Source organism: Arabidopsis lyrata, assembly GCF_000004255.2.
Source record: "Arabidopsis lyrata subsp. lyrata unplaced genomic scaffold ARALYscaffold_3, whole genome shotgun sequence".
Taxonomy (NCBI): domain Eukaryota; kingdom Viridiplantae; phylum Streptophyta; class Magnoliopsida; order Brassicales; family Brassicaceae; genus Arabidopsis; species Arabidopsis lyrata.
The window spans coordinates 11,372,379-11,396,462 of record NW_003302553.1 but is presented as its reverse complement, the minus strand read 5'-3'; the positions used below and the strand labels follow the sequence as shown (position 1 = coordinate 11,396,462).

At 35.0% G+C, this 24,084-nt stretch overlaps 4 protein-coding genes across 5 annotated transcripts; 1 reads left to right on the top strand and 3 right to left on the bottom strand.

Moving 5' to 3' along the window:
• The first annotated feature begins 852 nt into the window (after positions 1 to 852).
• Positions 853 to 1,968, top strand: LOC9319553 (small EDRK-rich factor 2). The gene is made up of 3 exons (XM_021032313.1): positions 853 to 962; positions 1,479 to 1,581; positions 1,665 to 1,968. Exons 1-3 carry the CDS (start codon positions 956 to 958, stop codon positions 1,756 to 1,758), a joined length of 204 nt encoding a protein of 67 aa, XP_020887972.1. The 5' UTR covers positions 853 to 955; the 3' UTR covers positions 1,759 to 1,968.
• Positions 1,969 to 2,047: 79 nt separating this feature from the next.
• Positions 2,048 to 3,289, bottom strand: LOC9319552 (probable calcium-binding protein CML22). The gene is given in 6 exon segments (XM_021032312.1): positions 2,048 to 2,293; positions 2,378 to 2,408; positions 2,411 to 2,566; positions 2,635 to 2,837; positions 2,923 to 3,123; positions 3,204 to 3,289. Coding segments are annotated over 6 exon segments (702 nt in total). The 5' UTR covers positions 3,208 to 3,289; the 3' UTR covers positions 2,048 to 2,186.
• A 43-nt stretch (positions 3,290 to 3,332) lies between these two features.
• On the bottom strand, positions 3,333 to 6,169 carry LOC9319551 (protein PHR1-LIKE 2). Of its 2 annotated transcripts, none has more exons than XM_021032310.1 (6): positions 5,787 to 6,169; positions 5,257 to 5,333; positions 4,949 to 5,003; positions 4,521 to 4,599; positions 4,369 to 4,438; positions 3,333 to 4,037 (listed from the first exon to the last, which is right to left on the bottom strand). In XM_021032310.1, exons 1-6 carry the CDS (start codon positions 5,980 to 5,982, stop codon positions 3,627 to 3,629), a joined length of 888 nt encoding a protein of 295 aa, XP_020887969.1. In that variant the 5' UTR covers positions 5,983 to 6,169; the 3' UTR covers positions 3,333 to 3,626. The 2 variants fall into 2 exon arrangements, with proteins under 2 accessions (XP_020887969.1, XP_002883484.1); XM_002883438.2 differs by having other exon boundaries at positions 3,443 to 4,046; positions 5,787 to 6,148.
• A 14,010-nt stretch (positions 6,170 to 20,179) lies between these two features.
• Positions 20,180 to 22,955, bottom strand: LOC9319550 (probable pectinesterase 29). Its single transcript, XM_002883437.2, has 4 exons — positions 21,780 to 22,955; positions 21,506 to 21,665; positions 21,181 to 21,399; positions 20,180 to 20,692 (listed from the first exon to the last, which is right to left on the bottom strand). Exons 1-4 carry the CDS (start codon positions 21,992 to 21,994, stop codon positions 20,279 to 20,281), a joined length of 1,008 nt encoding a protein of 335 aa, XP_002883483.1. The 5' UTR covers positions 21,995 to 22,955; the 3' UTR covers positions 20,180 to 20,278.
• Positions 22,956 to 24,084: the final 1,129 nt, after the last annotated feature.

Below are 24,084 nucleotides of genomic sequence, written 5' to 3'. Positions count from 1 at the left end.
AAAACTTAAAAAAATTCAATAGAAAACAAATATGTAAAATAGAAATAGATATAAAAATAGATTTATCGATCATTTTTATTAATTCAAAATTATTTTTCAGGAAGGAGGAGAGGGTTCACTTACTATTGGACGTAATATTCTTTACAACACTTTTATTCTTTTATTAACTGATATATGTTGAGGAAATAATAACTTTTTAATTTATTCAATGATTTTGTCCATTTGTGCGAAGAATGTCCTGCGGCATGTAATGTTCGGTGCTCAGCAACATCTCATAAGAAGCCATGTTTGTTCTACTGCAACTATTGTTGCAACAAATGTTTGTGTGTACCATCGGGAACGTATGGACATAAAGAAGAATGTCCTTGCTACAACAATTGGAAGACTCAAGAAGGTGGACCAAAATGTCCTTGAGTAGAATAAAATATTAATTGTTTTTCTATTTTATGAAAGTTATGTAAACGTTCTCTAGTAATTTAAATATAAAATAATATAAACTTTTATACAATTAAAAAATATATATTTGACAATAGTTATTCAAATGAATTCTTCAAAAAACTTTAAGAAAATATAATTGATAAATATTATACAAATAGAATTCCGCTTGATCTCAAATTAAAAATTACCAATCAGAAGTTACGGCAAACCAAAATGAAATCATATTTCGGTCTCAATCCGTTGTCCCAAACCGGATATTTAACAAACCGAAGATTGGAAAAACCCCAAAACCTAACCAAACGGATAAAGAAAAACCAAAGTCGAGGCCTAGAAATATCGATTGGTAACTAAAATTACGATTTTGTCCCCATTTAATAATAATATATACAAAAAAAATCATATAAATAATCGAATTTATTTCCTCAATCTTCTTCGTTCTCTGGCTTTTCGTTTCAGCATCGTCGGGGATCTCTGATCTCTTCGAATCACTTGTTCGCTACGAAGATTTCATCACACCATGACTCATATCCTTCTCAATTCGTTTTTATTTTCCCATTTCCCAAATCTGTTTCTTACTTTAATTTGATTTTGTTTCTTTCATTAAGTTCTATGTTTTGTTATTTCGATTGTTCAATTCGCAAACTTAGATTAGGTTAGCGTGTTCTTCAAGGTTGAAAAATTCCGAAAATTTTAGGGTTTTGTTAATTGTCATTGATTTCTCCGCATTGAATCGTATGGTTTTGAAGTTCCTTTAATGAATCTTCAAGGGTTTGCTAAATCTGTGTGCTTTTTTGGTTAAATTGTATTGTTTTCTTTGATTCTTGATTGCGAATTTTGCACACTTGGATTAGGTTTGCGTGTTCTTCAAGGTTGAAAAATTCCAAAAAATTTAGGGTTTTGTTGATTGTCATTGATTTCTCCGCATTCAATCTTATCGTTTTGAAGTTAGGTTCGTGAATCTTGAAGGGTTTGGTAAATTTGTGTGCTTTTTTGGTAAAATTAGTATTGTTTTCTTTGATTCTTGATTGCGAATTTTGCACGAGGAAGCCAAAGAGAGCGTGATCGTGAAAGGGCTCTAGCTCGAACCGGAGGTAAAGGAAAGACTAAAGATGATGGGTTAACTCCAGAGCAACGTCGTGAAAGGTAAAACCTAATTCGTATTTGGTTCTTGAATTTGATAACAGAGCTAATCTTGTTATTGATTAATTGATTACATTGTGGTTTAGAGATGCAAAAGCATTGCAAGAGAAGGCTGCAAAGAAAGCTGCTCAAGCTGCAGCTGCAGCTAGCTCAGGAGGAGGCAAAGGAAACAATAAATGAGAAATTATGATCCATGTTTCAAATGTTTGTAACTTCTTTCTTTTGAGCCATTGTTTCTGTGCTTTTGAAATGTGAAAGTTTGATGTTTGTGGTTAATGTTTTGGCTTCGTTTGGAGTTTTATATCACTTAGACTTGGACATGTACTTTCTATTGAACAATGTCCTTAATCACAAGTATATTTGTCCAAATTCTTGTCCTTAATTGAGACAGATCTTGACTTGTTGATAGTTTGTTTGTAGTAGTGGTCAAGAAGATGTTGGTACTGTCGCATATGAGAAGAATGAATCATAGTCATTGAAAAATAATGAATTAAACAAGCATATAAGAGTCATGTTGATAGCAAAGTACATATGCACATAAGAAACCAAATACAACATAATGAGCTTAGATGTATATAATTGTGCAAACTTTGGTATAAGTTGTTTGTTTAGCTGGTCATATAATCTTCTGCATCATCAAGACCAACCCAACTCATGAAAGCAAATAGAAACTCTCTAAAACCCACTTTCCCTTTTCTTCCCCAATCCATTTCTTCTGCACCACCACAAGAAAAAGAGTCCAATGAGTAAATTAGTCCATAAACATAGAAAAGGAGAACAGTGTGAGTGATTTATATACCAAATCTCATGTTGGTAACATGTGAAGATGTGAAGGAGATCTTTCTAAAGGATAGTCTTCATTATTCAATGTCTTTATCACATCAGCTTTGTTTAATTTTCCTTTACCATCTTTGTCTAAAAACAAGAACACTTCTACTATCGGATCAAATATTGATTCAACCAACTTTGGACCCATCTCTTTTGATTCCTAAGAAAAACACAACACAATTTAGCTAAAACATTTGATATATCTGTCAGCGTGTCATCGATTATTACCGTGTTGGATTCAGAGGAAGGTTTTGATAGAAGATAGATGAGACAGAGAAGAACTATAAACTCATTGAATTGTATCCCTTTGCTTCCATCAACATCACACCATCCATATAAACCTTTCACTTCTTCCTCTGACAAACATAGCTTTAGTTCCTCTAAGCATTTCTTCAGCTCCTCGATATCGATTGTCCCATTTTTATCACTATCTGCGAATATTCACAGAACAAAAATGTTAAAAACTTAAACGAGTGGAATCTTGATAAAAAGCTGAAAAGGATCAAGAAAACGTACCGTAGGTTTCGAAAACGCTTCTGATGTTTCTTAATCCTTCTCTTAGCTTAGGAAACTTCATGATTATTGAATCCATAGACTTTAAACTCCGGTGTCCCGGATAAATCCTCCGGCTCTCCACCATTTTCCGTGCAAGCTTCGCGTCCAGCTCTGCATACTTCCTGTTGTTCTCCGAGTTAACACAACAGCAAAGCATGCTTCCTACACGGTTTTTGCATTTCAAAACTATGAATTAAACCATAAGAACATAGCATATGAAATTTCGAGAAATGAGAACTCACTCATGTTAATTCTGATGTTCGTTGAAAAGATTGATGAGAGGAACAAGGCGTAAGTAGACAAAGTAAAGAATAAAGAATAATGAAGAAAGGCATTACGAATAGTAGCAAATTTAAAGGCTCAAACATTGGTGGCCATTTCATCATTTCAATGTTTATTATATTATCAATAGATCTTTTTCTTATGTCTTTATAGTCTCTAGTCTCTACCTTTAAACCCTTTCTCTTGAATACAAGAATAATTAAGGCAAAGGTTAAAGGAAACACTAAAGCTTCAGCTTCAACGTCAAATATATACATGAGTAGGCTAAGATGAAATTTTGATGACAAGTTTGTATCGAATAATACAGGCCCCTCAAAGCAAGTAAAGAAGAGTTAAATCTTATCTCTACCTTTCCCATATTGATTTTTTCCCTCTCCTAAACTTTATCCAATGGTACTACTAGGCATAATCCATCCCGATTCATACCCGACGCCCAAATTGTCACCACGTTGCCGCTTCTTCATCGATGCAGCAGATATCGAGCTCCCATTAGTGATGGAAGTCAGAGAGCTTTCCACTGAACAGTTGGTTGTGATGTTGTTTTTGTTGTCTATTGCTACTGTAAGCTCTGACAAAGATGGCATCATCATCATCTTTGTTGCATCGAAGTACGGGACTGTTGTTCCTTGAGAGCTATTAGAGACCTTGATAGCTAGATCTGAAAGCTCTTCTCTAGCAGCCTCAAGCCCAGCAAAAGCAGCAGCTTGCTCGTCAAAGGCCTTGCAAGCTTTTTCAAGAATCGATTGAAGGTACTTTCCTTGTGCCTCTATCCTTAGCTGGAGTCTCCGTTGCACCTGCCCATGCTAAAAGACCAATCAGAGGTTTGCATTTTAAAGCACAGCATGTTGCATAAACTCCTATAAAAGTGGCCAATGTTCTCAAGGGCGCGCTTGTTCATTCTAAATAGGTAGCCAGGACAGATGGAAACAAGGAGTACTATTCATATGTACAGCAGAAAAGAAAAAAAAATTTTGGTAACAACCACATCTTAATTTTTGGATTGAACATTGGTTCAGAACTTAGGATAACGGTTCTGCTCTAATTTGTAACTTTGAAGCCAATTTTTTGTAAACATGGTGGTTTGTAGCTTCAAGATCAATGTCAAGAGAAATGAAGAGACCTAACCTCCAATTGCTCATGTAGTTTTCTTTGGACTTCCATCTGAGCACGTAGAGCTTCAGTGACTTGGTAACCCCTGGCATGCAAAAAAATACAAATGTGATTCACTAACCAGCAGTAGCAGAGAAATGAGAGTAAAAATTCAAATGTAACCATACTCGTTCTGCTCCTGCTGCACCATTCTCAATGATGATGTTGAAGATGAACCTGTGTCCTGACTCTCCCCAACACAAGAAGCTGCAGCATCCAGTTCACAGAATTAGTGGAACAACGAGATATGGACACACAACTGGAATTCATCAAAACAGGGTCCCAACTAGTTGTTAATCTTAATTTCCTTTTTTCGAAAACAAGTTTTTGTTTGACAACTTCAAGTCTTAAACCATGAGCAGTTTACTAATATATATTCTGACAACGTCGGTGAGAAGAACAACAGGGACCCTTGTGCCTCTCACATGATATAGTGTAGAAGTGTCTAACAAATATGATTCCAAATAGCCATATGAATAGAGAGTAGAACCAAACGGCTTCACAAACAGAGATGTAGACAACAACAACAACAACAAAAGGTCAACTGAATAGATACCATCCTTAGAGTTCTCAGTTGATTCTTTGCCAGCTTGTCTCCCTAGTCGGAATTTCTGTCGAGCAAAACACATACAAAAGAGAGAAACATAACACCATCAAACACCAAATATTCTTTGGATTACTATTGCTATTACACGTCAAACCTGGTAACAAATAAATGAAACTTAACTCAAACCTACATACAACTCTTAATACCCAAGCATATTTCAGAATCTAAGGTGTCAAGTCATTGAAATTCTATCTCATTAACTCTGAAAAATAATTAGTTAGAAAGCAAAACTCTGGAATCAGTTTTGTTCAGCAAACCTGAAGATGTGATTTGAGGTGGTAGAGAGTGAGACCCTTCACTCCCATTGTTCTCATGATAGTTTTGGGCGTCGCTTCTGTTAGTTGAACAAGTGTGAAAGAAAAAGACAAAACTTGAATAAGGATTCTTAGCTACAAGCAAACCACAAGCTTCAAAATTTTCAGAGATGACACTGACACTACTTAATTACAATTGACTAATTTCGAAAAAGGAAACAAATTTATACACTGCAGCATATGATTCTATTTTGGGAATCATAAAGAACTACTTATATAGATCTCAATTCAAGTCTCAAGAACATGTAATCACAAACTTCAACGAATCAAGTAACAAGACATATTCTTCACAAATCTGAAATATCAAAAACTTTGAGAGAAAAATCAACCTAACCCTAAAAAAGACGAAATTTTTGAAGAGGGCGAGTAAGAAACTGAGCAAAGAGAAGAAGAAGCTAGCTCAACACACATTTTCATCTCAAGATCCAAAAATTTCAGCAACAAAGGTGATAAGTAGACAAAGTAATACTCACTGTCAGGACCACCGAGCTGGGTAACGGCGTCAACGAATCTCTCATGAAGCTCAGTTGTCCACCGGAGACGAGGTTTAGGGTCAGTGGTTAAAACCAAACAAGCGTCGCCGGGAAGATTAGTTCCGTCAAGAGGTCCATGGTAGTCACCGGCGGCGTGTCCACCATCGAGTGGAAGCGAGCGAATCGCTGAGTACATTTTTCCAATTTTGGTCGCCGATTTTCCCGGGAAAGTGAAGAGAAAGTTTTAGGGGAGGTGAATTTCGGTGGTATTGGAGATTGTGGGAGTTTCGGATCCGGGTCAAATGTCGGGTCAGGCTCCGGATGTTTTAGACAGCGAAGAGACTGGTGGATATAGTTTGGACGTATTAGGCTCCGATTTGCGTGTAAACATGTTTATAATCAATTTATTATTTGTAGCAGATTAAACTAACAGTATTAAATTATGAATTAAACAATTTTATTATTTTAGACATTTGATTACATTTTATATTAAATTATTGTTCCAACAATTTTAAATTATTTAGACCTTTTTCTTGTTTAGATGATATTATTTTAAAATGGTTAATTAGAAAGAAACCCATGACTCTTGACTAATGAGAGAGAAATGGTTAAGGGTTAGTAGGAACCCAATTGAATTAGGATGTAAAAATTGTATTCAAAAACTAACAAAAGTTTAAAAATATTCTTTTAAAGTTATCTACAAATTGTTTTATGTATAGCCTGATTGATGTTATATCTTATGTAGATTGATAATTTTATTTTAAATTAAGTGGAAAAAAAAGTCATGAGTTTTCTTCTCAACCATTTTGTATGTATGCGTTTGAGGATTATTTAACTGATTTTTTTTTTTTTTGTAATTATGCTCATAACTAACAAATCATATTTTTTAAAAAAATATACAAGGTAAAAACACAGTCAGATGCATTTTTTGTGTGTGATAAATTTTCTTTTAAAGTGGTCCCTTTTGAATTATACTGGTTTTTTTAATAGTTGTTCCGCAATTATAAAATTGTATAGTTTGGATGTCATTTTTTTTTTTGGTAGGGATAGTTTGGATGTCACTATTTCCAATTATAGTTATTTTATACTTTTAGTTTTGCTTGTATATACTTTTTTTATGTAAATCATCTACTACTTAGCGAGCTCGTCAATGCTAGCTTTCTAAAATGTAGACATTACTGTCCATAATTTAATAAAAAGTTTTGAAGTAATGACAAATTTCTCTTGATTTCTATACTTGGACCTGGTGTCAAATAGTTTTAGTTAATTATCAAAACAGATAATTTATATTGGAAACTATAAGAAAAAAAAAAAAAAGGAAGAACAACTAGGTTTAGCGATGTTGAGTCTAAAAAAGAAATCTGCATCATGATTTGTCATTGTTAGAGCTATAGTTTCTAGTGAAAAAATTAAGAAAATAATATCTTTTAAACATACGCGTGAGAGAACGAAAGTGAAAATAAATCAAATTAGATCGAGTTGTTGATTAGAGAAAAATGGGGTTTATAATGAAGAAAAAAATGTTGAGAGTGAAACTTGAAGAAAAATATTCCTCAAAAAACATTTTACCTCCAATTTGTTTTAAACCTAAAAAAACACTACTTGCACATATACATACAATTTATCCTCTAAATATACATACACAGACGTTGTTAAATTCATTATAAAAATAAAGGTTAGTTTAAATATTTTTGTATCTACTAATATCATAATTTTATACTTTTTGTTTTAATAAATTAATTTAAAATGAATATTATATGTATAAGGCGCTGAGTATTACCACCTAATGGAGAAAGCAACAAAGAGTTAAATCATAGGTAGTTGAAAAGAAGAATAATAATTAACGACTAAATTTCATTATCATGTATCAAAAATGTAAAACTATCTCTATCCACCAACCCAGTTTTGATTAAATAATTATTGTGAAACTGAAACATGAGTCCACCATAATAATAGACTAATAGTAACATGAGTACGTACAAAAACTCTCGAGTAGTTTGTGTATTTAAAATCGGGAAGATTTCTGAAAATTTTTGGACTTATTTAATATTTGTGAGAAAACTTTTAAATTATTTTTATTGTCAAAAAAATATACAAAATATTGATTGGAAATAAAAAAAAATAAGACCTAGTTTTTTTTTTCCGATTTCCTTCTTTCATTGTGACGGTCATTAACATCATTAACCAAATCTTCAAACGGTTGTGTAACTTTTAGCAGCAAAAAAGTTCAGGTATTTTTTCAGCAAATATTAAATAATTTTTTTAGGAATTTTTCTGTAAATAAATTTACCATTGAAGATTTGGTTAACGCCGGTAAAGGCTCTTATGGCGAATGAAGGAAATCAGAGAAAAAAATTAGATGGTGTATTTTTGTTTCCAATCGAAATTAATTTATGTATTTTTTTAATAACGAACAAAATTCTGCTAGTTTCTGATAAATATTAAATAAGTCGGGATTTTTCGGCAAGTTTCTCATTTAAAATCTTTGGTTGTTGGACAATAGACATTGCAAATAGCATATGTTCCTCTCGTAATCGTAAGTACAAAAAAAAGAATTTTTTAATTTTTAAATAAATATTAAAACGATTGAAAACTTAACTAGGGTGAAAACAAATCATAAAGTTTTATAGTTTTTGTCAGTTCACTTTTCTAATACAAAAATTGATTAGTATTGAGCTTCTGGATGGAGACAAGATTTTTAAAGACTTCCATATAGCTTTAAAATCTTACGATATTGGCAACAAAACAATAATCATTAGGAAGAAATTTTTTTTTTTTTGGTCAAACAACTAATTCGATTCATAATTTAGGGTTCAATACAAAGAGATAGAGCCTCTTTGGCCAAAGCATCAGCTTGGCGATTGAGGTTGCGAGGAATGAAATTGAAAGTACAGACATCGAAAAAAGAGGATAGAGATAGGATATCATGGAGAATCCCGTGAAGCTCCTTCAATTGAAGCTTCTGATTGATTGCTTTGACAATGGTTTGAGAGTCAGAAGCGAAAGAGATGATCTTGAAGCCCGATTCAATTGCAACTCCGACAACGGTAAGAGTTGCCAAAGCTTCGGCGATCAGAGGAGATCCAACAGATGGCGAGGAAGCAGATCCTTCAAAAATCGTCTTATCCGATTCATCTTTACAGATCCAACCAAATCCAGCTTTGCCGTTTTCCTTCCAGGAGGCATCTGTGAAGCAAGTTCGGATCGGAATAGCTGGTCTAGTGACGATAAATGGTTGTCGACAGGCCGTAGAGATTGATTTGGGGAATTGGGCATCTTGCCATTCTTTTGCCCGAATCAATGCAATATGTAAGGCTTCTTCTGCAGTGATTTGCCGTTTGTTGAAGATAAGCTGGTTACGGGAGGTCCAGATCAGCCACGGAGATAGAGGACCGGAACCAATTCTTGTGGGAGGGAGGCATATGAGCTTTTTGGCCATGGAGATCCCGTCAAGAACAGAGGTTAGTCCATCAATGTTTAGTCCACTCTTGAACGGAGCCAGGGACCAGATTTTGCGTGCAAAGGGGCATTGAAATAGCAGGTGGAGGACAGATTCATCAGCTTCGCAATGGGGGCATTTTGCAGAAACACTAATATGTCTGTGGAGAAGGTTAGTGCCTACAGGGAGTGCATTTTGTCCTGCTTTCCAGAGGAGAAGCTTTGTTTTTGGGGAAGTCTTGAGTGCCCAGACGTTGGATCTCCAGTTGAAAGGCTCAGAGGAGTCAGGTTGGGAAATTTCCTGATCTTCATTGATTTTAAGGGCCTCAAAGTACCCATATTTGGCAGTATAGTCACCAGAGCTTGTAGGGAGCCATGCCCAAATATCAGGAGCCCCCATGAGGCTTGGAGTGAGTAATAGAATATCTTTTTCATAGAGTGGTAAGATGGTCCTGATTAGATCCTTGTTCCATTCTCTGGTTCCAAGGAGGATGAGATCAGAGACTAGCATGTGTTGAGTGGCTTCAGTGGGTGGACCTATAGGTGATAGAGGGCTAGATAAAGAGAGCCATGGGGTTCGCCAGATTGGAGTGGAGTCTCCTTTCCCAATGATGCGTCCCAGCTTGAGAGAGATTAGGTCCCTGCCCAAGCAAATGCTTCTCCAGCCATGGGATGCAGAGTTTGGAACTCTACAGTCCAAGAGTGAAGCGTGTTTGCAGTACTTCCCGAGAAAGATTTTAGCTAGAAGACAAGAAGGTTTCTTCAAAATTCTCCAGCTCAGCTTCGCCAGAAGGGCTTTATTAAAGGTTTGTATATCTCTGAGCCCCAAACCACCTGTTTTGAAGGATTTCGTCATTCTTTGCCAAGAGATCCAACTCATCTTTTTTTTCTCCGGGTTTGCATCCCACCAGAACCTAGTGAGAGCAGATTGGATGCGTTTGCACAGTGATGCTGGCAGTTGGAAGCAGGACATAGTATAAGTGGGTAGAGAGGACAGAACTGACTTGAGCATTGTAAGCTTTCCAGCCGAGGAAAGAAACCTTGAAGACCAGCTTAGTGCTTTCTGTTTGATCCGGTCAACAATGGAAGTGAACAAATCTTTCTTCTTTCTACCAAAGAGCTCAGGGAGACCTAGGTATTTTCCTTGACCTCCTTCCTTATGGATATCCAGGTCTCTTTTAACTCTTTCTTTGACATGAAGAGGAGTTTTTGTAGAAAAAGTAATAGCAGATTTTATCTGGTTTATTTTTTGACCAGAAGCCAGTTCATATTTGTGTAGGATGGACTTGAGTTTCAGACAGCTTTTATGGTCCACACGGCAGAAGAACATTGTGTCGTCTGCAAAGAGGAGATGATTGACTCGGGGGCTTCCCATAGCAACTCGTAAACCAGGTAGGCTACCATTCTCCTGTGCTTTGGTGCATAAGCCTGAGAGTACTTCACTGCAAATAATAAAGATGTATGGGGATAACGGGTTACCTTGTCTAATGCCCCGTTGCGGTAAAACCAATCCTTTTGCTTGACCATTTAGTAAGAAGGAGTATGAGACTGTAGATATACATTGCATAATCCAACCAATGAAATCTTGGTGGAAACCCATTCTTTCAAGAGCTGCCTTAATAAATTCCCATTCAAGCCTGTCATAGACTTTACTCATATTAGTCTTCACAGCCATATAGAAGTGTTTTACAGCTCCAGAAGTTTTCAGGTAGTGGAGAGCCTCATGAGTTATCAGAACATTATCAGAGATGGCACGTTGTGGGACAAAAGCCGACTGGTTCTCGGAGATACAAGCATGGAGAATAGGTTTGAGTCTCTTAGCTATAAGTTTAGCTATGATCTTGTAATAGACTGAGCAAAGAGCTATAGGTCTATAGTCAGAAACTTTCTGAGGGACAGAGACTTTGGGAATGAGTCTGACATGAGTGTGGTTTATTCTTTGTGGCAGGGAACCAGAGATGAAAAAGGATTGGACTTCAGCAATGATTTCATCACTCACTGTATCCCAATTGGTTTGGAAAAAGCTAGCAGAGAAGCCGTCAGGCCCGGGTGCTTTGTCAGCATGGATTGAAAAACAAGCACTTTTGATCTCGGAGGGAGAAGGCATCGCAGTGAGGGTTTCATTCATCTCAGGTGTTATACATGGGTTGAGAGCTTCTGTAACTATAGAGTTTCTGTTATTTTCCTGGGAGGTGAAGATATCCTGGAAGTATTCTGAAATAACTCCAATAATCTCTGCTTCCTCATATACATTAGTGCCTGATGGAGATTCAATAAAAGAGATAGTATTGGTTGCTCTTCGACCTTTTGTAGCAGCATGAAAGAAGCCAGAATTTCTGTCTCCAAGGGCCAGCCAAAGTTGTCGGCTTCGTTGTTTCCAAAATTCTTCTTCTTTTTTGTAGGCAAGAAGGAGTTTCTGATTTAGTTGGTCAATGCCAAGCTGTAAGGCTGTGTCATCATTCATAGCTTCTTCTAGTTTTTCTCTGAGAGATAGAATCTCTTTTTGGCTGTTGAGATGATGTTCTTTACTCCACTTGATGATGGCAGTTCTGCATAGATGAATACGGCGATCAACAGATGCTCTATTATTGGATTTCCAGGTATCAAAGACCAAGGCAGTAATCTCTGGATTATCTTTAAGGCTCCTATCATATCTGAAGATACTTTTCTTCTTTTCTTGTTCAGGATCAAAGGAGGTTACAAGGGGACGGTGGTCAGACCCCTCAAATCGCAAATACTCACTGCGGCCTGAGGGGTAGGCTATTATCCAATCACTGTTGGCCATGGCCCAGTTAAGCCTGCATCTTACCAAGTGAGTATGTCTTTTGCCTCGCCAGGATAAAAAGTTTCCTGTATGTTTTAGATCATACATGTCACAAGAAGACATGAAAGATCTCAGGTCAGTATATGAGCCTTAAGATCGTGTAGGACCTCCAGATTTTTCATCAGCGCAAATGATGTCATTGAAATCTCCAGTAATAAACCAAGGGCCAGATCTCATAAGAGTCAGATCTTGGAGATCATTCCAGACTTGAATTCTCTGTGATCTCTCAGGTTCACCATATAAGAAAGTTGAGTAGAATATTCTTCCTTTTGCCTTGATTTTGGTATCAATAAAATGTGGATTAGACTGTAATATCTCCACTTCAACACTTGATTTCAAAAATAGAGCAAGGCCTCCAGCAGCAGGAGAAGGAGGGGAGACCAAGTGATGTGAAGAATAGTCTAACCACTGGAGGGTGTGGAGAACAGCTTCAGGAGAATTCTTTGTCTCCATGAGGAATAGTAAGTCAGGGAAAATCGTTTTGCGGATTTCCCTAAGCCTCTGGACTGTCATGGGATTCCCCAACCCACAACAGTTCCAGCTCACTATCCTTAAGGAAGAGGGTGACATGGATTCTGAAAATCCACCTTTGTCATCTTCTTTGCAGGTATTAAAGAGGTTTTTGGATTACCATTTTTGTTTCCTTTAGAGGACCCCGAATTTGAGGAGGGCAAAGATCCTGACTTCGACTGGTTCCCTGGTGGAGATTTAGTCTGACTTGGCCCCGCATGTGTTAATACAGGTTTGCAGGAAGTTTTTGAGCCAGTAGTTTTCTTAGGTGAGCCTTGAATAAGATTTCTCTTTTAGCTTTTTGCACCTGATAACTTAGTGGGAGGTTTTACAGTCTGTTTTGCTCGAGGTGGTCTTCCACGACCTCTTTTAACCTGCTTCTCTGGTTCCTTGGTAGGTAAGGGGGAACCAATGCTCGGGGAAGCTCTGATATTCTGTGGTGAAGGGTCCAAACTAGGAGATATGAAATTTGGAGCAGGGGCTACTGCTGCTTCTATGATCTGGTCTGCAGTGTTGCTCATCAGATTCCTGGATTCACCCTGGATAACCCTCTGTCTTCTAGCCGCACTCTCTGTGGGATCAGCACAAGTGATATATTGAACTGTGACATCGCGGAGTTCACCTAGGACTTGGTCTTTTGAGGGAATAGGCACACCCGGAGAGGTAGCTTCCAGGCATCCATGTCTCCAAAGGGGAGGAGGAGGTGGAGTCTAAGGGTCTGAGTTTAAAGATGTTCTCTTAACGGGTGGTCTTCTACTCTTTGGCAACTCAGAAGTTCCATGAACCTGTGTAGGTAGTGGAGTTTTTTTCCCTCTAGTGAAGATTTCCAGAAGTATGGAATCTATCAGATTGTGAGGATGATCTAGAGGTTCCATGAGGCTTATAGGGAGCTCTGTGGTGGTGTTGTGAACGTTCAGGGATGTTCCTTGCACCTCTATGACTCTGAGATCTCTCTTCTGAAAGGTGAGGATTTCTGCCTTCCATCCTATCATAGTTTCTTTTCAGATTATTTGTGGCTTCCTGGGAGAAAGCAGAGCTGGCAGAGTCTCTGTGAAAGCGTTGGGGAGCTGTGAAGTTATCCCTAGGAGTGTAGTAGTTTCTTGATCCTCCTCTAGAGTCATGAGAAACCTCTGCATGAGACGTTGGCTTAGTCTTCTCAATTGTTTTTACAATTCCAGGACAATTTTTAGTTTCATGAGACAGTCGTAGGCAGTGGTGACAGTGGTTTTTGAGATTTTTGTACTCTAGTGAGATAAGGGCTTCACTTCCATCGGGAAATCCACAATAGTGTCTTTAGTGAGGGGCTGCAGACCGTTGATGAGGACTCTGATTTTAGCTGTAGATGAAGTGATTTCCATATCCATGATGTCTCCTAACTCTTCTCCAATGGTTGTTAACATTTCAGGCTGCCAGAAGTGTTTAGGGAGACCTTGTATCTCTATCCAAAATGGAATCATAGATGGAAAGGAGTCAGAAATGACTGGTTCCCACCTCTGTAGGATGACCATCCATTGATCATAATGATAAGGTCTGTTATCTAGGACCTTCTGTAGATCCTCCTCATAATCAAATTTGAACTGAAAGCAACCTTTCCCCAGGTCAGAGCCAATAGCTTTTCCTCTAAGGTTCCATCTGTTGGAGAGGAAAGGAAACAGCGACCATAGTCTTTGGGAGGATGGGTTAGTGAGTCTTCCCATGAGAGTTAGGGAGTTTGCTGCAATGAGATCTGAGGTGTCCAGATCTTGGGCTCTGATGCGCTTACGGGGAGGAGGGGAGTACCCTCTATCAATTTCTTTGCCTTTAAGATGGTGGGGAATTCTGTTCTCCATAAATGCAGGTATTGATGGTAGAAACGGTTGGTTTAAAGATTGAGTGGAGAGCTTCAACCCTCAATAAATGGTCTCAGGTAGGTTTAAAAGGTTTAAAAAAGGTTTTCAGGTTTACACAGGGTTACACAACTTTGAAGAGATTAGAACAGGGAAAGCATGAGGTGGGTAGAAGAGGAGAAAGTACCTGAGAGACCTTGTCTCTAGAAGTGGAAGAAACTGGTGCTCAGAAATGAAAGTTGATGAAGAGCTTGGGTGGAAACTTCGCCGGAAACGTTTGAAAAAGCGTCGCAACTTGCCATAAGTGGTTAATAACCGTTGGGTGTTTCTACTTTTGGGAAATAAAAGTGGTTGAGATCTGGATAATAGCAAGAGACATTCTTCTAATATTCACCTAGGGGTTCGTGCCTGGGAGCGTTTTATTTGGTCTTCCTCTGATATTTCATGTACACATTAGGAAGAAATTTTTATGAACATAAATTACAATGCTACAGAAAAGGAGAGAGGGTTAAGAAAGACTTCTAGTAAATGTAAAGGTTAAAAAAACTCGATTGATACATTAAAGGCTAAATGGTGTATAAAAATGAAAATTCTTAAAAAAAAATCGACACAATTAAGTTTAGTTTGTTCAAATTTCAATCCAAATTCTAAATTCCAAACTAATAATATATATATTATTTGTAAAGATCATTGGTTTTATTTAGGAACTAATGTTTTCGAGTATTATAATTTGCAATCAATCAAACAAAAATTATATGTAAAGAAATGTGATTTACCAACTCTTGGATTTTTTGACATTATACATGTTTTGATCAAAGTAGAATAACACAAAAACATAGAAGTTTAGAGGTATTTAATTATTAACAACTGAACAAGTTGAAGTCAAACACATGGCTTCGGGATATTTATATTGATGTCTCTAGCTAGTAGCTGCCAACTTCGCCGATTATGAATATACTATATATGTTTAGTATTTTGAATATAATAAAGTAGTACGAATTTTAAATAATTGATAGAAATATAATATACGTTTACGTATCATATAAAAATGACAAAAAGGGCTGTTTCATGCTTTTCTGTTTCATCAGTTAGATTAGTGCGGTTAACATGATTAGTATACTATAAATCTATGATATAACTTCAGTTGATACAATCCATACGATTAGTGTAGTTGAAATTGTTAATTCCAAATATCTATCTATTGTATTGATCCATCATAAGTTGAGATAAATGTAAGACATGTACTCATTAGGATGAGCACAAGATGGGACAGTCCGGGACTAAAAAGCGGTCTATGCGGTCGCCTAGGCCCCGATTAGGCGCTAGGCTCTTATGCGATGCCTAGATAACCGTTTTGACCGCCTAAAATTACACAGATCTTGTTTAATGTATTTTTTCAATTTCAATAAGAATTTTATTTATATATATAGTTATAAATATTTATATATTATTTAATATAAATATAAATAAATGTTTTATGTAGTTTTTTTTTATAATTTCATAATTTTTGGTTTTATATAGATATTTTATATAGCTTTTATATATAATATCATATTTATAATGTTTTATGTTATAAACGTCTAAACCGCCTAAAAATCGTCTAGGCCCCGATTAGGCGTTCTAGGCGCTAGGCATTGGGTCACCGCCCGCTTAGCGCCTAGCGTTTTCTTGAACACTGCTAAAAAGACAGTATATTTTTGATTTTATATTTCTTTAATAAAATAAATTTTATATTCAAACAAGATTTAATATAGGTAAGTTGAAAAAAAAAAGGTAACTATATTAAATTGGGAGTATTGTTTAAAAAGCCATTCTTTTTTTTTGGTTTAAAAAGCCATTCTGCTCAACCATTTTATAAATTTGCCATTTTCACAATATTCTTTCAAATTTGCCATTTTTAACATTTAAAAAAAAATATTTGGGAATTTTTTTCATAAAACACATAATTCATCTAATTAGTTCAATTTCATTTAATTTTAGCTAAATGATTGTATACATAGACTAGGATGATGTATTCATTAATTTTATCCAAATGATTGTATATATAGATTAAAACATGTGAAATTAAAATTTAACACCGTTATATTACAGGTTCGATTCCACCAATAATTATATATGTGGTATTTTATGACCACAAATAATTAGATGGGTTAGTTTTATTTCAATCCAAAAATATTGGGTATTAAACGTCCAAATAAAAATTACTATTTATTTTTTGGGAATTTTCCCTAACCAATACTATACCCTAAAAAATCTAATACCTAATAAATGTAAATTCATGTTTTTTTATATAAAAAATGGCAATTTTGAATCATCTTGGATTAATGGACCCCAGAATTTATATTTGCCTAAAGGCCCATAATAATCTTGGATCAGTGTGATGTTTTGTCTTAAGGCCCATAATAATCTAAGACAATTGTGTAAATTAAATAATATGTTTTATAGATTTGAACCCGCGGTACACCGCGGGGCTATAATTTTTTTAAAAAAAATCTAAATATAATTAGTTTTGTTTATTAATAGAGAGTATAATATAATATTTCGACCTATTTTATAAATGTACCATCCATATATCTATATTAATAGTTTTGAGTATATTAATTGTGTTTTAGGTTTAAATGGTATATCTATATATAGTTATATACACTTAAACGACATTTGGCTTTCTTCTTCTTTTTGCCTCAGTTTAAGAGAAAGATTTTTCTTGCGGTACACCGCGGAGCTATTATTTTTTAAAAAAAGATTTTTCTTCCTTAAACTTCCAAATCTAGATTTTACCCCGCGGTACACCGCGGGTCGATTTTTTTACAACAAAAAAATTATTTTGCAAAATTTTAAGTTGTATTTGTTTTGTTAATATTGTTTATTTTGTTTAGTGTTTCTGATTTTATAATTAAATTTTGATTTTTAATTCTAGGATTTCATCCATCGTATATTGTTTAATATTGTTTAATATTAATATTGATCTAAACCCGTTGCACCATATAACCCCGTCCCGTAAAATTAAACATCATTTGTTATTTTTTTTGAATAATATTTTTATCCACTACTGGTCGCAGGTTCATGCGGATAAGCCCGTAGAGAGTTGCGGATTTGCGGGTCGACCCGCCAAAAGAGAAGCTATCTTTTGAAACCTTTTGTTTTATTTAGAGGTTTTGAGAAAATATCCCTAAAACTAATTTTCATTATATGAAAAAAAAAAGTAGAAGAAATTGTAATATCAACATTCCCGATTTTTACATCACTCGTTACTATTAATTTTTTTTTTGCAGATAAAAATCAGAAGTTAACTAAGTCGAGATTTTTAAAAAGATTGTGTAGAAATTTTTGGTAAATTGTTGAGAACATATTTGATTTCAAAATCTTTACTTAAATAGATAAAGAATGATTTTGTAGAGACTTTTGCTAAATATATGAAAAAATGAATTTCATTTAAAAATCTTTACTTAAATAAAATAAATCTAAATAATTAATGCTAATGGCATGCCATTGTAAATACTTCTCAACTTCAGGATTTATTTGCTAATTGTGATCCAAAAATGTATATATAGATAATTAGTTTTGTTTATTAATAGAGAGTATAATATAATATTTCGACCTATTTTATAAATGTACCATTCATATATCTATATTAATAGTTTTGAGTATATTAATTGTGTTTTAGGTTTAAATGGTATATCTATATATAGTTATATACACTTAAACGACATTTGGCTTTCTTCTTCTTTTTGCCTCAGTTTAAGAGAAAGATTTTTCTTGCGGTACACCGCGGAGCTATTATTTTTTAAAAAAAGATTTTTCTTCCTTAAACTTCCAAATCTAGATTTTACCCCGCGGTACACCGCGGGTCGATTTTTTTACAACAAAAAAATTATTTTGCAAAATTTTAAGTTGTATTTGTTTTGTTAATATTGTTTATTTTGTTTAGTGTTTCTGATTTTATAATTAAATTTTGATTTTTAATTCTAGGATTTCATCCATCGTATATTGTTTAATATTGTTTAATATTAATATTGATCTAAACCCGTTGCACCATATAACCCCGTCCCGTAAAATTAAACATCATTTGTTATTTTTTTTGAATAATATTTTTATCCACTACTGGTCGCAGGTTCATGCGGATAAGCCCGTAGAGAGTTGCGGATTTGCGGGTCGACCCGCCAAAAGAGAAGCTATCTTTTGAAACCTTTTGTTTTATTTAGAGGTTTTGAGAAAATATCCCTAAAACTAATTTTCATTATATGAAAAAAAAAAGTAGAAGAAATTGTAATATCAACATTCCCGATTTTTACATCACTCGTTACTATTAATTTTTTTTTTGCAGATAAAAATCAGAAGTTAACTAAGTCGAGATTTTTAAAAAGATTGTGTAGAAATTTTTGGTAAATTGTTGAGAACATATTTGATTTCAAAATCTTTACTTAAATAGATAAAGAATGATTTTGTAGAGACTTTTGCTAAATATATGAAAAAATGAATTTCATTTAAAAATCTTTACTTAAATAAAATAAATCTAAATAATTAATGCTAATGGCATGCCATTGTAAATACTTCTCAACTTCAGGATTTATTTGCTAATTGTGATCCAAAAATGTATATATAGATTCTCTTATTCAACTACTGAATTCTCAATTTTTGCTGCATGTAGGTGTGATGCCGTGACTTCACTTTCCCAAACCACAAAAGTTCATCTTCGTTCATTCACATGAACATAAAACTATTGCGGTGTAATATGAGTTTTACAAAACTTGTGTTTAAAACTTTAAATCAACACATGTCGCAAATGTACCTTCATCCACGCGCTTGTGTTAAACTTATTGCAAAGAAAAAACAAAAGGAGAAATATAAAAACAAGCTCTCTGAAATGTTTTGTTATTTTGTGATAGAGAGCGGAAGCTAAATAACGGACGAGAACACAAGATCTCCACGAGAACTCGGATTCAAGAACGGATCTTGCTTAGAACGTCAAAACCTAACGAAGAAGCAATAGAGATAGGGTCGAGATCGGCTCCAGGGAACGATATCGACGGGGTTTTGCAAGTCCTCCTTGCAGGGCTTGAACACAAGCTCTTAGGGTTGAGAGTCCTCCTCTCTAGGCTTTACACAAAGCTCTCTTAAAACTCGTTTATTCAATAATCAAAAGCTGCCTACAATCGAGTCTAGAGGTTTACTTAAATAGAAGACATAAAACAAAAACCATAACATAATTAAGAAGCTAATAAATAAAGGCTCATATGTAAATAAAGCCCATAATAAAAGCCCATGTATCATAGATGACGCTGCATCAGTCTCCTCAGGTTAGAGAAGATTCGTCCTCGAATCTTGCGACGTTCGATCTTGAAGATGCGCTGCATCAGGTATCAGAGCGGAAGCTAAATAACGGACGAGAACACAAGATCTCCACGAGAACTCGGATTCAAGAACGGATCTTGCTTAGAACGTCAAAACCTGACGAAGAAGCAATAGAGATAGGGTCGAGATCGGCTCCAGGGAACGATATCGACGGGGTTTTGCAAGTCCTCCTTGCAGGGCTTGAACACAAGCTCTTAGGGTTGAGAGTCCTCCTCTCTAGGCTTTACACAAAGCTCTCTTAAAACTCGTTTATTCAATAATCAAAAGCTGCCTACAATCGAGTCTAGAGGTTTACTTAAATAGAAGACATAAAACAAAAACCCTAACATAATTAAGAAGCTAATAAATAAAGGCTCATATGTAAATAAAGCCCATAATAAAAGCCCATGTATCATAGATGACGCTGCATCATTTTGTATGTCAATGTCAAACTAAAAGAATATAAAGCATAACAAATTACTACATTTGGTTAAACTAAATAAAGAGGGATGATCAATAAGAAATCTAAAAAATAAAATCAAAAACTAGAAGCAAAGGAGAGATCAAGCAGGGATGGGTAAATCTTCAACCCATCCACCACGATTAATAAAGCTGAGATCAGCCAAATTTTGAATGGCAGATCCACTAAGCTTCTTAACCCACTTCACACGTCTTCCTGTAGTTGCTCCACTTCCAAAGCATCCATGTTCTGCAAAGATCAGCTGGTTTTCGTGGCCCACGAAGTTCCATGCATCCCATCCTTCAGGAACAACTACATCGGTCAGGTTCGAGTTGTAAAAAATCACTCGAGAGTAACCGCGCCACGGCCTGCCCAAGAAGGCCATGCCCGTTCCATATACAAGGCAGTTGATGAAGATGAATCCATTTGCATCGTACGGGTTGGTCCGTCCTTGAGCCGTTATGTAACCCGCTAGCCCCGGTTCTAGCTGCCCACCTAGCACTTGTATCACACAACTCTACAACCCACCAAACACACACCTTTTATTTAATGAAACTATAGACCCCGAATAAATAGGAATTTTAGTTTTATAATGGGACATTAATTGTATGTGAATTCTAAAGGAATATTAGGAATGGTTCCATTAGGGATATTTAGCTTTTCGTGTTTTTTTGAAAATGGTTATCAAATCAAAACTGAATCAAGAACATTCTTAGTTTGGATTCAATTTTTTTAAATCATATCTTTACTTTTCATAAAATTAAACATCAGTTTGATATTTTTCTTTTTGGACATAGGAAAAGTAAAAACATCTCAGTGGTTAACGATATATCTAGATTGAGTACATCACAACTAGGGACGTCTACTGTTAACAAATTCTTGGCCATTTTAAAGGCAAATCCGGCTTCTAAAAAATTGCAAAATTATTGTAGATTTGGGATATTAATATCATCCTATTCATAACTTCAAAACCAACATTATTATGTGAAGAATGTAACGGATCACCTGGTAAATAGATTGGCCGCTACCAAAGATGAAATCGACCGCGCCTTGTATGGTACACCGGTGGAAGTAGTGCCTACCATCCGAGTCCCACAAGGTATCTTGAATTCCAGCAAACCCTACAGAGTAGAAAGCTGACTTATCGCCACCTATCAACGCGGCTACGGCTGGAGTTCTAGGGTTCTTGTTCATTTTCCCTTTGCTAGGAAAGTTGTATGAATTCTATAAAAATATTAAAAAAATGAAATCCTTTTATTTCTTCAATCAAAAAAAAATCAACAGAAGAAAAATGCACCAAAAAAAAAACAGAAGACAAAAATCACCGTACGGCGAAAGTGATGCTTTTAACGACGGTGTTATCGGCTAGAGTAGAAAAGGTAGGGCTTTGTGCAACCGAGTAATGGTCGTCCCATTCAACTCTCGTTAACCTCTTCCCAGCTCCTACTAATACTATGAACGGTTTTTCATACGGTATCTTTATTTTCTCTCTTTATATACAACAAGACAGAGAAAAAACATTACTAAGCACTTTCGCATATATAACTTCATTACAAGACATATGTAACTTTATTCATAGTCAATTAAAACATCGCTAGACTAACCTGTAAAGGCCAGCTTTAACGTTGATGAAGAACCAATGACGATTGTTGATTGGAACAGAATCAATAGCTTTTTGTATTGTCGTGAAATTTCCATGGCCCGATTGATCCACGAACACTTGTTGTTGGTATACTCCGAATGGTTTAGCTTCAATGAGATGAGGTAGACAAAAACAACAAAGAGCGATAAGACCTATGAAAATTCGATGAGTTCCCATTATTACAGCTTCTGATTTTTGTTAGATGGTAACGAAACGTAAGAGTTTTAAGAGAGGGAGGGTAAATGAAAGTAGTGGAGGAAATGGATTTATTTAACAAGGTCGTGAGATTAATGTTTTTTTAATTAATTGTAGATATTTTGATGAAGATTTTATTACTCTGTTTTCTTTTGATTATGTGAGGTTTTTGATTGCGTTATTATTTATTAAGGTAGAATCTAAATGAAACTGGAAAGTTTAGCTTTGTTTCTAGATTTGGTGATAAAAAATCTTGGTTTTATGTGAGAGCTAGGTCGGAAACAAAAAAGGAAGTTGTAATCTTTCTGATTATGGTAACTGTTAAAGTTAATGGGTGAGATTAAAATTTAATAATTATTGCAAAGATTTTTAAAAAATTAATAGTGAATTTTCTTGTATAGAAATTACATTGAAAAAATGGTAGGAAACTTGGAATTAGTCATATAATAATTTTTTAAGTTAATCTGTGTAGACTACTTATTGATAAATGATATGTATTGGTTTGGAAATATAAAATACCCACTCTCGGTCTCGGATATCTATCTTTTGACTTTTGGTCTTTTTTTGGTCGTAGATATCTTTTGGTCTTGAATGGAAATTAAATAACTTTTTTTTTTTTTTAGTTTTTCCATAAATTCTCAAGGCTTTGAATGGAAACAATTATTTTATGAGTTTTTGCTATAAGGTTTTACATTTTTCTTGTTTTATATTATCGTGGAAGGAAAAAATAACCTGTTTTGATATAATTGGATTTTGATCATTAAACTTGAAGTAAGCATAAAAGGTTGTTCGGATAGTCAGCAAAAGGGGAAATCCAAGTCCATTACATGAAATTAAAAGAAAAGAAATTTTCACAAAAAGGACAGAAATGATTTTTTGTCTCACCAATTGACAAAGTGGGGAAAGGCTTTCACCGTTTGACAATTTGTCATATTTCTGACGAAACTGCCCTCAATTAGAAGTGTAACTTGGTTCGGTTTTTTTTTTTTTTTTTTCACAAGTATATCGGTTTTTTTCAATTGGTTTGGTATCTGAAAATTAGTTTTATTTAGTTTAAAATTTTTTTGAATTAAAAACAACATTGGAAAACAAAGAACATAGTCGACGTAAGTGAAGAGCTCGAGGAGGAAAACCCAGAGTAGAAACCGTTTCCATTCTTCAATCTAATCTCTCATTATTATTCATCTACTTGGAAACGACCAAAACCCCAAAAAATTCCGGCGAATTCCGTTTCGATTCCTCTTTAACTTTCTCATTATCTTTTGTTTTTGCCTAGACGAGCAAAAGCAAACAAATTTCATATTTCCGGCGACGAACAAAATACAACAAAGTTCTGGAAACTCAAACACTTTAGCTTTACAAGATTTATATGTAAAGAGAATTCAAAAGGTGAAAAAAAAAACAAGATTCTGAGATAACTGCTAATGACGGCCGCAAAATTAGGGTTGCAGAGGAGGATACTCAGGTTGAAGATGACTGGAAAATTACATTTATACTCTTCATCGAATTTCTTCTGTGTACGTATATGCAATTTACGGTGTACGTACACAAAAATATTTAGTGGAACTTATGTATATGGTTCGATATTAAAGTGGTTGTAATAAATATCAAACCACCCTCTACGAAAAAACTAACAATTAATGATTTGACTCCAAATTTGAGCTATTTTGTTATTATTCATATATATCTCAATAAAATTCATGCAAATATAATAATTAAATAAAAATATATGGTGAAAAAATATTGTTCCTCATACTTCTGAAAAAGTTATGTATGTATACGTGTAATAATGTACGTACATCTTTGTTGGTGTGTTAAATTTGTTAAGATAAATTTATTGATACAATAATAAACCCATATTGGCGATGGTGGGGGTGTATTCTACGACGCTCCTACTGGAGATGAAGCCATTGTTATTTGATTTTTTTTTGTTTCTAAATACACTTCCAACAAACAATGTCTCTCTTGCCATACTAATTTATATTTTTGTCTCATCAACTCGGGTATTGACTAAATCATCAAAGACTAGAATAAAATTCACACAATTACCATTCACTTTACAGTTACCATGC